General features: G+C 42.6%; 1 protein-coding gene across 1 annotated transcript; it reads left to right on the plus strand.

Moving 5' to 3' along the window:
- Window positions 1–10,426: 10,426 nt before the first annotated feature.
- LOC103744233 (olfactory receptor 56-like) lies at window positions 10,427–11,380 on the plus strand. The gene has a single exon (XM_008845963.1). It carries the CDS (start codon window positions 10,427–10,429, stop codon window positions 11,378–11,380), a length of 954 nt encoding a protein of 317 aa, XP_008844185.1.
- Window positions 11,381–18,036: the final 6,656 nt, after the last annotated feature.

Raw genomic sequence — 18,036 nt, forward strand, 5'->3', positions numbered from 1 at the left:
CTGTGAGTTCAAGGCCAGCCTGGTTCACATAGTGAGTTCCAGGACAGCTGGGGGCTACAGGGAGACCCTGTCTCAAAAAGACCAAATAAAAAAAATTACTAATAGAAAGGCCACAAAGCTTGGCTTAATCAGAATGCTCCATCAAGGACAGTGGGAACTGCCAGAAATGTGCTCCTCACACACACTGGCCCTGCAGTCAGTGTGCACAACTAAGGACTCTGCACATAATTGTCAGTGAAGCTTTGGAACTGGAGAAACTGCATCAGGAAGTGGAGATCAGCTGAGTTCCCTGGGAGCCTCCAGGTTATGATTAAACACTTCCTCATGCCCCCATAGGCCCTCAGCTGGAACACCCAGGCTGTGCTGAGAAGATGGGCTCCCACTCTCCCCTCCCATACACAGCACCTAGCTAGGCCAGAGCCAGCATCTAGTTAAGCCAGAGACAGCACCAAGAAGAGTACTGAGGATTATACCACTCAGCTCAGTGCAGTCGTTTCAAGAACTCACTCCAAGGGATTATTGCTGGTGTTATCTTATGTCAGAGAAGCTTCTTTTTGCAGTGAGGGGTGGGTACCGTGCAGACTATAGCTGGCCAAGGTGCTGAGAGTAAGAGTCTGTTGGATGCTCAGCCCTTAATGGAACATCAATATCACCCCCTCGAAGGCTGGGGGGAACATCGTGGGAGATGGAAGTGGGGAGGGGGAGAATGTGAAAGCTGGAGGAAGGGGTGGAGTGATGTAGAACACTTTCTTCGGGCATGGCACAGCATTGCAGTCTTGAACTCTCAGCAGCTCTGATTATCATTCCACCTCAGAGGGGCAGGGTCTCACAAGGGCCTGTGGAGGATCTATGGTAGTTAATAGTTACTAGGGGAGAGAGTTCTCTTCAGTGGTATAACCACTGGTAAGATGGCCATGTTTTGATAAATAATCCCTCACCGATATTCCAGATTAAACTCTTTGGTCCATCCTCCCACCTCCAAAATTGTCATGTGAGGGTAGATGTGGATAATTAAATGGAAGTAGCCTGTGGTACGTGAAGAGTTTTCACCATCATTTACTGTAGTTTGGAATCTTACATTGACTATTTGGGTCTTTGTTGTTGTTGTTCTTTTACCCGTTATGTACCAGTATTTTAAAGAAATGGAATCATGCATGACGTGAACTTTAGTTTCTCTCTTACTTTCCTAGCACAGTGTTTTCAAGGTTCATCTACGCTCTGACACGTGCCCATCAGTGTCCCTTTCCTTTTATGACTGAATCATATTCTGTTGTATGTATTGACATCTCTTGATGGATGCTGGGCATGGGTCTAGTACGAATAATGTTGCCTTAATCACGGCTGCAGAAGTACCGGCTCGAGTACCTGTTTCCAATTCTTTTGAGAGTTAAATATAGTCATATCATAATTCTGTGCTTGACTCCTGAGGAAGCATCAGGAACACTTTCTCCATGGGGCCTAAACCATTTTACAGCCTCATCAGCAACAATGAGGGCTGCAATTTCTCCATGTCCCTCTCAACATTTGTTATTTCATACATTTGATTATGGCTATTACAGTGTATGCAAAGCTTTATCTCATTGTGGTTTGGATTTTCATTTCCCGAAATAACAAATGACATTGGCCATCTTTTCATGTGCTTGCTAGCTATTTGTATATCTTCTTTGGAGAAATGTTTACTCAAGTCTTTTGCCTATTTTAATTCATTTATTTTTTTTAAAAATTACTTATTTATTTTTATTTTATTTTTTGACAAAAGCAGTTGACATGCCAAAGTAGATGGGAGGAATTTCGCCAGGTCCCACCTCAAGATGAAGAGCTACAGGCAATCAATGGATGCTGAGGGAGGAAGAACCAGTCTTCTCCAGGGACTAGGTATTTGAGAGTTTATCTAATCCTAGATGGACAGCCCAAAACACAGGTACATGCAAGCATCACTAAATGGGCTCAGTGAGTTATATAATATGTATATATGTGTATTTATAAATGTATGTATATGTAAGCGAAGAAGAGGACAAGAAATGAGAGAGAGAGAGAGAGAGAGAGAGAGAGAGAGAGAACATGGGGGGAGTTTGTGGAGGACTAGAAGGAATGGAAATAATGCAAACACAACACTCATATATGAATTTCTCAAAAAGTTTTAATTTTTATTTGTGTGTGTGTGTGTGTGTGTGTGTGTGTGTGTGTGTGTGTGTGAAAGAGAGACTATATGCCACAGGTGTGTAGGTTCCAGCAGATGGCAGAAGAGGACACTGGATGCCCCTGGTGTTTGAGTTACAGGTGGTTATGAGCTGCCCAACATGGGTGCTGAGAACTGAACTTGGGTCCTCTGGAAGTAAGCTCTCTTAACCACTGAGTCATTTCTCTAGCCCCTTTGCCCATTTTAAAATGAGTTTTTATCTTTTTCATGAGTTATAGGAGTCCTTCATGTATTACAGATACTGTGACTTTATCAGACATGCAGCGTACATAGCTCTCCCATTCTCTGGGCTGTCTTTTCACTTTTAGATCATACTTTTGATATAGGACACTCTACACCCTTCTCTAGCTTCTGCATGCATGCTCAGGTTCACATACACACATGTGTGTGCATCTCTCTCTCTCTCTCTCTCTCTCTCTCTCTCAGCTGCCAATTTTCCAGTGTATGTTTTTGGCTATAGCTATGTGGGTTTATTTCTGGGTTTTCTGTTCCGTTGGTCTATGTGTCTGTTCTTACGTCAGCACCATTCAATTTTGTTATATGGCTCTGTAGCATAATTTAACAGTTTTGACTTCTGTATGTGAACCTGTGCATGCATGCAGAGACCAGAGAAGGATGTCAGGTGTCCTGCTCTATCACTCTCCACCTTATTTCTCGGAGACAGGGTCTCTCATTGAACCTGGAGTTAGGTTGGCAACCAAGCCCCAGTGATCCTCCTATCTATCATCCACAGTCTTGGGATTATGGGTGTGTGCCTGGCCACATATGGTTTAACAACAATTTCTTTAACAAATAGTTCTGGGGGAATCTAGATATTTATGTATAGCAGATCCATTTCTCTAGCTGAATCAACTCAAAAGTGATCAAACACCTCAAAGGAAAAGGGAGGCAAATGGAGAGCAGCATGTTAAACGAAATCAGTGACACTAAGAAAGAAAAATGCTTCATGTTTTCTTTCGTATGTAGACTCGTGTGTGTGTGTGTGTGTGTGTGTGTGTGTGTGTGTGTGATTAAAGAAGAAAGGGGACCCTAAAAAGGGAGGAACAGATTGTAAAGGAAAAAAGATAAAGAAAAGGAACACATGTGGCATGCTATTTGGGGGATGAGGGGAGCCAGCAAGAGGGAGGCAGGAGGCGTGGGAGAAGGCAGCGAGAAAACTTAGAAGACATGTAAATGAAAAGGCCACATTTTTTTTTTGTCTCTTCTGACAGACTTTAGAGAGACTGGAGGGCAGTGACACTAATAATTACAAGTTTTAGAACTTATAATGGAGAAATTAAATTGTCTACTCAATTTAACATTCACAACATGGAAGGTGGGACTCACTGGTCAGGTCACTTGCCCCAGGTCAAATCTAAAGATTCTCATCCATCTTTGTCTGACTTTGTCTGTGGTATGCTGTCTTTTTGGTTTGTATTCTCTTCTGAGACAGGGTCTTGCTATATAGCCCTAGTTGGTCTGGTACTCACTGTGTAGCCCAGGCTATCTTCAAAATTACAGAAATCCTATTGCCTTGGCCTCCTAAAGTGCTGGGATTACAGGTGTGGTATGCTACCTTTAGTTTTGAAAATTTCTCAGTATGATAGAAGCCCATTTGAGGAAGGCAGTGTCAGGGATAAATGCCCTCTGGGTGTGTTTATTATATCCTCTTGGGGGCTGCATTAAAACTCAAGAGAATTGAGCTCTGTGGTAAGAAGGGTCAGTGTAACCAACTTTAAATGGGAACATGCTCATTTTTTGCTAGGCAATAGGAAGAGGCAAAAAGGCACAGAGGGGTGGGACTCTAGTATATTCTAGAAGGTATACTGTTGATTTCACCCTCATATATTACTTGATGGATGTTGCCAATAGTTCTTCAATGCACCACAAAAGCCACTGCTGCCCACTTGCTTTTGGAGTGGAAAGAAAACCCATTATTCCCAGGTTGGCCCATAGAAACCCTCATGTCACAGTGTCTTCTGTCCTCCCCTGGGAGGGCATCTGTTTGTTGCAACCTGGAGATGATCAGAGAACTTTTCACGAAGCTTTCTTTCCTTAGGGGTTTAATTGTTAGAGACTAGGAACAGAAGTGTGGCGGAGGGGTCTCTGTGGACATGGGAAATCATAAGCTACCTTCCTTAGTCACAGCAGAGGAGATGACAGTGGGATGGAAAATAAAACCTCTCCACCTGGCACTGGACCTGGCCCCAGCAAAGGGTCACAGCTACAGGTGAGAACTTTGTGCTCTTTCCCAATGAATGCCCCTTGCCTTCTTGATTCACGCTGCTCTCCTTTACAAGGGTTTGATCTTCTGGAAGGCCTTTCTCTAAAGCTAAAGACGGTTTTAGAATGGGGTTCTGTCTTTTCTAGGTTTCCTGTGTTCCCTCCTTCCTCTCTCATTTACTTCCTATTTTACTGTAATCCCTCAAAATCGCTCCACAGCCCTCTTGGAAGGCTTTCTGTTTCCCCTTACGGTCCCCAGTTCCTATGCTGACAACACATTAGAAGATTCTAGAGCAGTTCCGAACAGGAAGCTTTCTCCTGCAAATTCTTCTCTGTTTCCTAGGTTCTTCGTGCTTCCTTTTTTGGGTCCATTTCTCTAAAGGAGATGGAAGTATGTCAACTTCTCTCTACTGAGACTACCTTAAAGACCTAACTCAGGGTCAGAGCAGCTACCGCTGAGTGGTGTTTTCTGCTCACCGAGGTCATTCCAGTCGGGACCCCTCCTGATCTCCAGCCCCTCTTGCTGCCGTTGCTTCTGTGGTTTCAGGGAAGGCTCTGCCTCTGCATCTTGGTTCCCCCTTCACGTCCTTAAGTCACCAATGTTTGTGCAAGCCACAATCACCCCGCTACTCTCTCGCTTCCTCTTTCTCTTGCATGGCTGCATTTGGTTTATGAAATAACGGGTTCTTTGTCCTAATCTTTTATTCCAAGGGTGAAACTAGAAAAGACCTGAATTGTCTTAGCATATCCTATTGGTCATGAGCTGGGGAGACTGAGTTCCAGCCGGAGGAAGTGTCTTCTTGGAATCTCATCATAGTTTTAGGAAGCGTGGACATGGCTTGGTATTTTCAAAGCAAGGGAGGATTAAGCAATAGCCAGATTACCTGGGATTGGTACATATGTTCATGGGCCCCTCAGAGTGCTGGGAGAACTATCTGCCTCCGATATACTGGGACATTAGATTTTTTTTTTTTCCTGAAAGGCAGTAAAATCCGCTTTCAGGACCAACCACAACCATCTACACGTCTAGTTCTAGGGAACAAGGAATTGCTTGTTCTTCCTGACTGCATGTTTTCTTCTCTCCTGTTTTTGGGTTCTCTACCATTCTCCTCTTTTTGAAGGATCATTAGATTCCTGATCTTATTTGGAAAAATGTATGTTGTTGTGTGCGCTCCCTTCTCTTCCACACTGCAGTTTGCTTTCTTTGTGTGAAGGTTCTCCTGTGGGTTTGCTTTCCACCGCTCTCTGGTGCAGAGCTCACCAACACAATTCCCAGGTGACTTCAGCTGGAGTGTCTTATGCACAACCAGAGGCTTTGGCAAGATCGGATCCTACTTAAAAGAAATTTTACTTGACACAGCTGCACTCTGTGTGCTGATAACCAATAAGGAAAGTTCTCAGGAAACTTTTCCAAAATCGTTTTAGCTCTCTTTTCAATACATATTTATTAACTGCAGTGGACTTGGTGTGCATTTGGTTCTCGTCCTACAAATTTCCCCGACAGATCCTACTGAGCATCACTTAATATTGCATTTATTTCTTCATTTAAACTAGGGTATTGTCTCACAAAGTTTAAAATTATAAAGATGAAAAATTGTGTTCCTTGAAGACTTTCTTCTCTATGCCAGTGTTAGCAATCCAATTTTTTTTTAGTATTCTTTCCTGAGACAGTGTAACTGTTTTCTTGTTTTCTATTTTAGCTATTTGATTTATGAGTACAAGTATCTGTATATCAGCCACATATATAACTTTAAATACGTATAAATGTAAGACGGTAACATATAATATTTAATATATTTAGTATATCTACCTTCTTTTTCTTTCAGCTGTATTGGGATAAACCCAAAGTCTTGTGCCTGCTGAACAGTCACTGAGCCACATCCCAACCAAGTAAATTATTATGTAAATTAAGATTATATAATAATCATACCATATAATTACAATAGACAGCCATATATTTTTATATAACATTTATAGGGTACAGATTAACATACACATGTTATCTAATTGTGTCAGTCACACCATTAACGTTTATTGACTTTTATGGATTGTTGAAATTTTTTTTAGTTTGTTTTGATACAGGGTTTCCCTTGTAGCCCAAACTGGCTTCAAATTCTTTATGTAGACCAGGATGGCCTTGATCTCACAGAGATCAGCCTGCCTCTGTCTTTTGAGTGCTGAGATTAAAGGAGTGTGCCACCACGCCCCACAATTGTCTTTTGATGTTAAACAAATCTGTATCTTGTCTATTGGTCATTTTGTATATGTTTAAATATATCTTTAAGAATTCCTATTAGTAGAGCAAATCAAAAGGTATCATTGATTTTTAACCGTCTTCTGGGAGCTTCTTTCCCCATCATCTTCCCATGTCATAATCTTGTTCTTGTTTATTATACCGTCTTTATCTCACTCGTGGTTGAGGAGAATGGTTCTGTTATGTTGCTTCCCTGAAAAGTCTCCTTTCTCATTCATAGGTTCTCTTGTTAGTTTTCCTTCTCTTGGGAACAGAAAATATTTTGATGTCTTGTGGCTATTGGATGTCTGCTCATATTAAAGTATAGTATTAAAAACAACTTTGCTCTGAGCACGTAGGTGGAGTACGCTAACTGTAACTTTGCTTTGAGTGATATGACTGCTTTGTCTTCTCTGTCTAACATTACTAACTTTAGGTGTTTCCTGAGCCAGTCAAGTGCCTGATTGATTGCAGGAAGAGTCCTTTTATTTCCTTCCTGCTGGAAATCAATCTGGGTCAAGGAATCAAGGCCAGATAACATACTTTCTTCACACCTTCCCTTGTATTCTCTGTACCCTCACCTTCCCTGGTCTGGGACTCCATTTCACCTTCCCTGGAGAAGCATTCTAGTGACTTTTCCAGGATAAGGAAGGGTCCCATGTGTGGAGTGGGGCTGGTGGGGGGGGGGATGTGCGTCACTGTGTTTCGTCAGTGGATTCCAGGTGATGCTTTACTGTTTTCACTCTCTCCTTGACTTATGTGGCTGCTTCCTGCCACGATCCCTGAGCCTCAGCTTCCCTATCTGCAAGTCAGTGACCACCCACCCAACTGCTTGCATTATCCAAAATAATGTTTTTGCTACTGTCCTCCCATTGACATCATTGCATGTGCGGCCACCCTCACTCTAGTGGGATTTGGAGATGTCTGTGATGGGTATGTCTAATCACCCATTTCCCCCAAGAACTGGCAGTCTTCAGACCATGGGCACTTTTAGGGTAACGTTAAGTAATCCTCAGGCACTAAGATAGAAAACTATAGAGTGTCCTTAATGTAAACCCTTTCTCTGTTCCCTGCTACAGAGGCAGAACTGTTCCTGTAAACAAGGTTAGTCCACGTGACTCTACTCAATTTCTGGTCCTCTTCTTGCAGACTCTGCACCGTTTCTACCAGTATAAACTATTTTAATTTGCTCTTGTCTTTGGAGAAGGAGCCTATGGTCTTTGTTCACAGGTGTCCTCCTCCCACTTTCCTCTTCATCTCTGATCAGTCTCTACTGCTTTTGTCCCTCCCACATGTTTTGTGTGCTCAGCCTCTAGCACACTCTGTCTCATGTAGACCAACTTCCTTACTGCTATGGGGGGACTTTTGAGAGAGTTTCAACTCTCCACTTCCATTTTCAAAATGCAAACGTCCTAGAGTGAATTTAATTGTGATCATGTGGATTTTAGAGATTAATTTTGTGGAGGATTTACACCTTTACAATGTTGAGCCCAGTCTGTCAAAGAGTATGCATGGCTTTCTTCAGCTTTTAAAAATGTTTTCATTAGCTGGGCGTGGTGGTGCACACCTTTAATCACAGCACTTGGGAGGCAGAGGCAGGTGAATCTCTGAGTTCAAGGCTAGCCTGGTCTACATAGAGAGTTCCAGGACAGGACATCTGGGGCTACAGGGAGACCCTGTCTCAAAAAGACAAAAAAAAAATGTTTTCATTGTTTTGTAATTAGTGTTATTTTAAATATTTTATTATTTTTATGTGTATGAGTGTACTGCCTGCATGTGTGTAAGTGCACCTATGTTGTGAAATGCCCAAAGAAGTCAGAAGTGGGCTTCAGATCCTCTAGAACTGGAATTAGGACAGCGGTTAGACACCATGTTGGTGCTGGGAACTGAACCCAGGTCCTCTGCAACAGCAGCCAGTGCTCTTAACCCCTGAAACATCTCTCCAGCCCCTCTAATTTCATTTAAAGACACTATATGTGTACCTTTTTTGAAAGTTAAGGGAACAAATTTCACACTCCGTATCACCATAATGTTGCAGGAAGAAATAATATCTGCAACAAAAGCCAATTTTATTGTTTATACATCTGTAGCTTGACCATATTAAATGCCTAAAAGTTAGCACTCATGGATCTTAACTAGAAACAGTACACTTGTTGCAGGGATTGGAGCTATGGTTCTGATGGGGAGTCCTAATTTGATTCTCTGGATTCTGGAGAATATGCATTCTCACCCGGAAAGCTGACAGAGCCCACAGTACCTTGCAGCTGTGTCTACACAGAAGCCTCCGGTAGCCATCTTCTATCAGGCTCCACTCCAGGTCAGAGGTAAAGGCCCTGTGAGCCAGTGTGAGCAACGCTGGGGGTGGGGAAAGAGCTTATTTCTTAATTTATATTTATTTATTTGTGTGTGTGTATGTGTGTGTGTGTGTATACCACTGCACACATATGGTAGTCAAAGGACAGCTTGTGGGAGTCATTCTTTCTTTCCATTCTGTGGATCCTGGGGACAAAACAGATTGTCAGACTCAGCAGCAAGCACTTTTATCCCAAGTCAACTGGCTGCCTCCTGTCCCTTAGTTGCTATTTTATGTTGGACACTTTTGTTGCTTCCAATTTTTAATTTAATAAGTTTCTTAAGAAATACTTTCAAGGGCCAGAGACATTGCTCAGTGGGTAAAGAAACTTGTGCCAACCCTAATGACCTGAGTTGAATTCCTGGTACCTACACATTCCCAGTAGAAGGACAGATCAACTCCTGCCAGTTGTCCTCTGGCCTCCACATGCACATGGAGGGACATGCACCCACACCCTCCCCCACAAAGCAAATAAATATAATAAGATTTAAAAATACTTTAAGTTTACATAACCAAAATGAATAATGAACCTTTTTTTCTGTCTTAGTTTATGATCGCTGAAATGGAAATAATGATCACTCTTTTTTTCTACGTAGTGGTTGGTCATTTGTTAATGTTTTTGTTTTGTTTTGTTTTAAGATAGTGTCTCAATATATAGGTCACGCTGGTCTTAACCTCAAGATCCTCCTGCCTCAGCCTCCCAAGTGCAGGTGGGATTACAGATGTGCCCCATCTCAGGTGCTGGTTTCAGGGTAGTTGTGTGGGCTAAATGTAAGGATGCAGCGGTGTCTCTATTATGGCTCATGACACATGGCAAAGGTTCTATCCATGTTACTTGTCATGAGTTTAAAACTACTAGGCATGACTTATATTTTCACATCCCACCTTCGTGATCAGCCTAGAAGGCAGTGTTCTCTCAATTTAAACAGGACACCACAGTTTAGAGAGATTACATAAGGTGCCCAGTCATTCTTTTTTCTGCTTAAGTACTTTTTCTAAAAATTTAAGTCTTCAGGTGATGCTGGCTTAGAGTTTTATTTTGTTATGGTGATAGTGTTTGAACCTAGGGCCTTGTGCATGCTAGGTACATGTTCTACCACTAAACTACTCTGGTAGCCCTGACCTAGAACTTCTTAAGTTACACAAGTATGAGAGCTGGAGGCTAGACCACTTCCTAGCAGAGGCAGAAATAGTTTCCCACATTAGCAAAAAAGAGCTTGAAGTTAATTTCTCAACTACACAGAGGAAGTGCTACAGGTCAACAACTAATACCATCTATATTTTTTGCTAATTTTAAAAATCTTTAAAGAGCCTACACATTTTATTCTAAACCAAGTCACTTTTAAAGAGGACAGCACACTGGGCAAAACTGAAATATCTTAAATATTGTAATGCTAAGCTTTATAAACCTGCTTCCAGATCCCAGCTCTCCCTAACAATGGCTTGGGCAGGCAACCAGACTCTCATCTCCCACTTTGTCCTCCTGGGCCTCTTCACCCACTCGCCACTGCACATCTTCCTCTTCTCCATCATTATGGTCATGTTCCTTGTGGCCCTCTCCGGCAATGGGCTCATGATCCTCCTCATCCTCGTGGACCCTCGCCTGCACAGCCCCATGTACTTCTTCCTCAGCTGGCTGTCACTCATGGACCTCATGCTCATCTCCACCATTGTACCCCGCATGGCCACCGACTTCCTCCGGGGCCGCGGCTCCATCTCCTTCACAGGCTGTGGGCTCCAGATCCTCTTCTTCCTCACACTCCTGGGGGATGAGTGCTTCCTCCTGGCCTTCATGGCCTATGACCGCTACGTGGCCATCAGCAACCCCCTGAGGTACTCAGTAGTCATGAGCCGCCGTGTCTGTTGGCTCATGGTAGCAGGGTCTTGGCTCTTTGGTTTGGTGGATGGGCTGATCCAGGCTGTCTTCACCCTCCGCTTCCCCTACTGTGGCTCCCAGGAGATCGACCACTTCTTCTGTGAAGTCCCCGCCGTGCTCAAGCTGGCCTGTGCCGACACCTCCCTCTACGAGACCATGATCTACGTCTGCTGTGTCCTCATGCTGCTCCTGCCCTTCTCCGTCATCTCCGCCTCCTACCTGCGGATCCTGGTGGCAGTGCTGCGCATGCGCTCTGCGGAAGGCCGCCAAAAGGCCTTTGCTACCTGCTCCTCCCACATGGTGGTGGTCTCCCTCTTCTACGGGGCTGCCATGATCACATACATGCGGCCCCAAGCCTACCACTCTTCCAAGCAGGACAAAGTGGTCTCTGCCTTCTACACCATGATCACCCCCATGCTCAATCCTCTTATTTACAGTCTAAGAAACAAGGAAGTGACCGGGGCTCTGAGGAAATTCCTGGGAAGATGTGCTTCTGGTGGGGGGGCTCTTGGTTGAGAATGGTGTGTCAAGGTGTGACATCTGCATTATGGGAGCCTGGATTAGTCAACTGTGGCTTGACTGGAGACACAAATGTGCCTTACTGACCCCCCACACACACACATTATTTGCCTTCTCTCTCATTTGCAGAGTATATGATTCTGTGTTGACTATTTTCTGTTTCTCCTTTCCATATGTCAAATGTTTTTCTACTGACTTCTCTGTTATTTCCGGTAAGAAGTCAGCTGCGTGTATTTTTGCAATATTTTATTTTTATTACTTTTATAAGTGTGTTGTTGCCTGCATGCATGTAAGTGCACCCATGTCACACAATGCCCACAGAGGTCAGAAAAAGAACTTGGATCCTCTGGAACTGGAGTTACTATTAGCTGCCATGTGGGTGCTGGGAACTGAACCCAGGACCTTTGCAAGAGCAGTCAGTGCTCTTAGCTGCTGAGCCATCTCTTCAGCTCCTCAACTGTATAATTTAGTGAAGGTCCTAAATTGTAAGGTTATAATTGGTTACTTTTAAAGATTTTTCTCCGGTGTTCAGCAACTTGATAATATGTCTTAATGTAAGTTTGTTTTTATCAGCGAACTTGAATTTCCCTGAAATTGTTGGATCTATGGTTTGAAATACATCTATAAGTTTAAAAATATTATATCAATGCTTTATCAAGTTGTATTTTGTTGCTGTTGTCTTTTTTTTTTTTCTGACAGGGTCTAAGTAGACTAGACTGACCTCAAACTCTCGAACCTCCTGCTCAGCTGCATCAGTCCTGGGATCATAGCACCTCCAGACCCAGCTTTTCCCTTTTCTGTTTCTTAGATTCTTTAGATGGATACTCAGATTGGCACTGTCCCCCAGGTCTCTGATGTGGCTGTAACTTTTTTCACTCATGTATCTTCATTTGCTTTCATTCTGGGATTTTCTATTAACTAGATTTATAGATTATGGGTCAGCAATCTGTAACCCTCAGACCAAATCTGGTTCACTGGCTGTTTTGATCAGTAAAACTTACCTGGAATATTGACATGTCACCTAAGGCTGCTTTGCACTAAATCATTGGGTAGTTGTGACAGACATTGTGTGCTCTACAAAACTTAAAATATGAAATGTTTGGTCCTTCACAGGATAAGTTTGTCTATGTCCATTCTAGGTCACTGACATTTTTCTTCTGTTCTTTCAAAGATGGTCCTTGTCTCACATAATAATCTCATCATTCTAGGCATTGCAGTTTTCAAATCTAGAGTTATGATTTTATTCTTTCTTTTTTCTTTATTATTATTATTTTTATTTTATGTATAGGAGTGTATTGCTTGCACATATGTAAGTGCACCCATGTTCTGCAAAGCCTGTGGAAGTCAGAAGAGGACCTTGGATCCCCTGGCACTGCAGTTAGTTACAGATGGCTGTTAGCCAACTTGTGAGTGCTGGGAATCGAACCCCGGTCCTCTGCAAGAGCAGCCAGTGCTCTTAACTGCTGAGCCATCTCTCCAGCCCTCGATTTTATTTTTTCTTAAGACTTCCATTTCTCTTCTGCAAGTCTCTATATGTTCAGATGTTCTGTCTTATCTTCTTAACTCATTAACCAACTGAAATTTAAAGTTCTAATCTATTTCTAAAGCTGCATAGTCTATGGGTCTCTCTGGATGGATGGTTTTTCTTACTTTATGTTATGCACTTTAAATAAAAAATGCTGGAGGCTGGACTAGACAACATTTTGTTCTGTCTATTTTGTTTTCTTGGAGAGAGAATGTCCTTTCTTTTTCAGGTAGGTGGAATGAGGATCTGGTTACTTGGAAATGACCATTAATACAGCTACTTTCAGTTTTCTTGGGTTTAAAATGAGATAGTCAACCTTCAATCCAAACTTGGCTTTTTCTATTGCCATCCCACTTAGAATCTTATTTATTTCATCACGTTAGGATTTGAGTTAGAGCATTCAGTTCAGGACAACCAATGTGTGTAAAGAATTCACTTCCAACAGGTGTCTAAAAGGAAAATGAGAGAATCCTCTTCATTTCCAGCTCTGTTTCCACAATCATCAAAATATCTGAGAAGAATATGTTTATCTGGAGAAGAGGCAAGAATATTGGAGGCCAACCTAGGCTGTATAGTTAGAGCCTTTCTCAGAAGATAAATCCTTAATAAAAGATATTTGTGCTTGGTACTCTTCCAGATTCTAACCTGTTGTCTAATTTCTCCTGCATGTGAAGAACATATTTTATTTATAACTCATTTATCACGAACTTTCTTTTCACAACTTTATTTCTTGGAAATAAAGCTCAATGGTTTTGTATGTGTGTGTGTGTGTGTGTGTGTGTGTGTGTGTGTTTGATCTGTAGCAGAAATTTTGGCAATGTTTAAGAGTCTCCCAGGTGGTACTGGTTTTAAAGGCATGAAGGAGTCCTAGAGAGCAACTGAGACTTGGCACTGTGAGGGTCCAGCAAAGGCCATAGGTGAAGGTGTAGCCTCACTTGTGAAGATCCCAGGGCTGAAGGGGTCACGGAGAGAATCTGAGGATTTGCACCCTGAGAGGCCAAGAAAGCCCACTGGTGAAGGTACATCCTCAGTTTCAGTGGAGACCCCAGCATATTGGAAATGCCAGGACCATGGGAGGACCACGAAGGGCAGCAGCAGGTGTGGAGTAGAGCCAGTATGAGCCTACCAGACAAACTGTGTATGCTGTGGATGGCAGACCCAGAGAAATGGAGCTGCTCAAGCTCTTTGGAGCCCAGAAGATTGAGAGTGACTCCCTGTTGTCCGGGGAACATTGAAGTACATTGTTGGACTTTGGTTGTACTCAAGTGTGCCCAGTTCTTCCCTTTTGAAATAAGATAGCTTGTAATTTGTTTTGGATTTTACAGGGTCCCACAGCTAAGAGACTTTTTAAAGAGACTTTGAACTTTTAAAGTGTTTTAATTTTTCAAAAGACTCTGCAACTTTTAAAGTTGTAATGTTTTATACTGTGATATTAGTATTAACATATTTTGGAGACCATAAATGGAAAGGTTTTGGGTTAATAGTGATGTGTTTGTATGTCAAACACATTGATAAGGGGTCAATTGTACTAGATGGCTTTGGTTGTCAACTTGACATACCTAGTGGAGGGAACTTCAATTGAGGAATTTCCTCCATTGGATTGGCATGTGACCATGCCTGTGGGGCATTTTCTTGATTGCCGAATGAGGTGGGAGGACCCAGCCCACTGTGCACGGTGCCACCCCTGGGTAGGTGGTCCTGTGTTGTGTAAGAAAACAGGCTGAGCATGGGCCAGGAGAGTAAGTCAGTAAGCAGTGTTCCTCCATGGTCTGTGCTTCGGTTCCTGCCTCCAGATTCTTGCCCTGAGTTCTTGCTTTGGCTTCTCTTGATGATGGACTGCGCTTGTAAGTCAAATAAGCCCTTTTCTCCCCAAATTGGTTTGGTCAGTGTTTTCATCACAGCAATAGAAAGTAACAAGGACGGTGGTGTATATAATTATCGGACATGGGTTGAAGACAATGATCACAGAATACTCGGCTTGGTCACTCATTAACAAAGCTCTCTAGGTACAAATAGATATCCTTTCTGACACTCAGTGGTGACACTGGGACAAGATGAAAGTAAAGACCCCTCTTGGGGAAGAATAGTTGGTGTGTTGGGGACTGTCCTGTGGGGATCTCTTTCCCTGATTTAATGGGAGTCTGGGGCATTTTTTCAAAGTCAGGGCTATGGGGAGTGAACTTTGTCCTGGAGCCAGTTCATTATTTGGATTTCCTCCTTAGTGTAGAGTAGGTGTCTACTCTCTGGGCTCATTAACAGCTGGGTTTTGTGTCCCAAGACATTTTCCCTGTATAAATCGGGGACATGAGCTCATTATCAGTTTTGTAAGAAACAGAAGGCCATCTTAAGTAATTAGTTCTATAAATTTGTATTTTGGAGCCCTGTAATTTGGGGGAAAGTGTATGTAGGGTCATTCTCCAAGCCAACACTTGCTCATATATTACCAAACACTGGATTTGCAGATTAATCTAGAAGGTGAACTGTGGGAGAGCTGAATGGAGGTGGTAGGAACTGTGGATGTGAGGGAGGACCTGAGAGATGTGGAACTGAAAGTAGCTGGGAATTGGGAAGAGCTGTTCTGCCTTCAGACCTCAGCTTCAGGTTCTCTGGAGAAAGATGTGCCGGACGCAGAGACATCTCTGTGCCGTCAACTGACAAAGGTCGTCAGTATTGGAAATCAAGAAGATGGTAATCTTAGTTTTCTAGGATGAAATTGTTACTGCTCATCTGTTCATCAGTCTGCAGACTTGAGTTCTAAAGGCAGCGGGTACACCCATGGAGTCCTGGTCACATGTGTGCCCACCCCACCATGCTCTGGAGTCTGTCACTGTGTCTGCCCGTGCAGATCTTAACTTCCAGACTGTGAGGGCTCTCTGTCCTCTATGTGCTCATCTCTATAGCTTGCTGTGTCCTAGACTTTCCCCATATGTTTCCACAGTCTTCTGACTCTACGCAGCTTTTCTACTACCATCAAAATAAGAATTTTTATACACACAGATTGCCCTAAACCAATGTATGTAAGGCTATTTCCCCTTTAGCTCATTTGAGGCGTTGAGAAAGAGTAGGTGGTAAGGCTCCATCAAGATCTACCAAATAAGAATCCTGGAGACACAGATCAACACGTTTGCTTTTTGTTTTGTTCTTGGTTTTTGGTTCTTTTGTTGTTGTTGTTGTTGTTGTTTTAGAGACAGGGTCTCACATTTGTAGCCCAGGCTGGCCTGGAACACCCTGAATTCTTCCTGTCTCAGCCTCCTGAGTGCTGGAATTACAGATGTATGCCACCATGCCTCACCTATTTGCATCTTAAAACATATTCCAGAGTTCCCCAGAGACACAGATGACTTCTCAGGTATTCCTCCCCCCGCCCCCGCCTCAGAAATCAAAATTGTCTTGTCAGAAAAATGGAAGAAGTTTGTTTTTCCTTTGCCTAATGCCTGTTAGTAGCAGACTTTTGATCCAATCACCCAATGAATTTAGGACAAAACTATGTGACAGCTGCTGCTTCTTTCTTTCTGATCATAAAAATACTTTTATCTGTTTCAATGTCCTTTGTCTCTCATTGATACTCTTTTTATTAAGGATGATCTGTCTGTCTGTCTAAAAGTGTCTTGGTATTTAGTCCAGACTGGCCTCCAACTTGTGGTCCCCCTGCCTCAGAGTAGTGGGATGAGAGGCATATACCACCACCTCTGGTTAGTTGTGATTGACAAATGCTACTTGTATCTATTATGTGGAATATAATATGATGCTATATGTGTACATACCACAGAAAGTTTAAATCCAGATAATTACCACCTTTGTTACCTCACATAATCATTTCTTTGTGGTGGGAACTTTAAACTGTGCTGCTCTTAGCAACTGTGAAACATGAAATATTACTTTAAACTATGCTCCCTCTGCTATATGTTACTAAAACTTATTCTTCCTGTGTGACTGCAACTTGGTACCCTTTGACTAGTATGTTAGGGAACATTGAGAATTCTGACAAATTTGGATAGACTCTGTCTGATAGAACCAATAGTATACCCCTCCTTACCCACCATTTAGTGGTAGGCAGTGCCATGAAGTGGGCATTGGCCCAATTCTTCCTTTGTAAATTGAGTGACTACAACAGAGTATTCACTGGCTACATTCAATTTAGTGCCCAGGTTAGACATTAATTAAAATGGATTATGTATGATTGGGACACAGGAATGTCCTCTGTACCTACACTCTTATTTCCCAAAGTATAAACATCGGGGTAGGATGAGTGGCTAGGTTACAGCCAAAGAAGCACATCTGAGGTTCTGAGGATCTCAGGATGCCTTTGACATTGATGTTCAGCTGTGTGTAGTGTAGTGCCTACTCTTTTTTTTTTTTCCTGAAGAAATAACAAAACCTGTCATACTCCTAAGAACCTCTCCACAAAGGTAGAAAATAAATGAAACAGTTTATTGTCTAAACCTTAAACCAGAATGTGATGCACATCACAGGGGATGTACTTTGAAAAAGCAGAAGGAAACTGTTACAGCTTTTATGTACACAAGCTGATGCCAACAGGTACATGCATGCTCTTGGAGGTGGAAAGAGACTCAAGGAAGACTTGGCTACATTATTTCACTCATAGTTTATCCTAATTCATTTGGCAATTGGTATGATAATCTCCTAGATAACTGGCTTTATGGAAAAGAAAAATAAATGTTTCACGTCTTAAGAGGAAGCAATTTTGTATTTCTGTGGGAGGTTCCAGGATCAGGTTAGGTTCCTATCCTACCCAATCTCTCTCTCTCTCTCTCTCTTTCTCTCTCTCTCTCTCTCTCTCTCTCTCTCTCGGATCACACTCAAGGCCTCATAAAACTGGTCAAGTACTCTGCCACAGAGCTACAACTCCAGCCCAGTCTTTTTCTTGACAACTATATTTCAAAGAGATCTTGATCTTAGGTCTTAGAAATAGACATCATGGGGTTAGAAACTTCATCAAGGCAAGAAATTCATTAAGCTTTTAAAAGATTTTAAAGGAAGAGGGCATGGTGTTGCACACAGAGAGGTGAAAGGCAGGAGGATCAAGAGTTCAAGGCCACCCTTGGTTATGTAAGGAGCTCAAGGCCAGCCTGGGCTAGAGACCTTGTTTCAAAAGCAACAACAACCA

The sequence above is a fragment of the Nannospalax galili genome, unplaced genomic scaffold (genome assembly GCF_000622305.1).
Source record: "Nannospalax galili isolate Female #2095 unplaced genomic scaffold, S.galili_v1.0 scaffold382, whole genome shotgun sequence".
In the NCBI taxonomy this organism is placed as follows: domain Eukaryota; kingdom Metazoa; phylum Chordata; class Mammalia; order Rodentia; family Spalacidae; genus Nannospalax; species Nannospalax galili.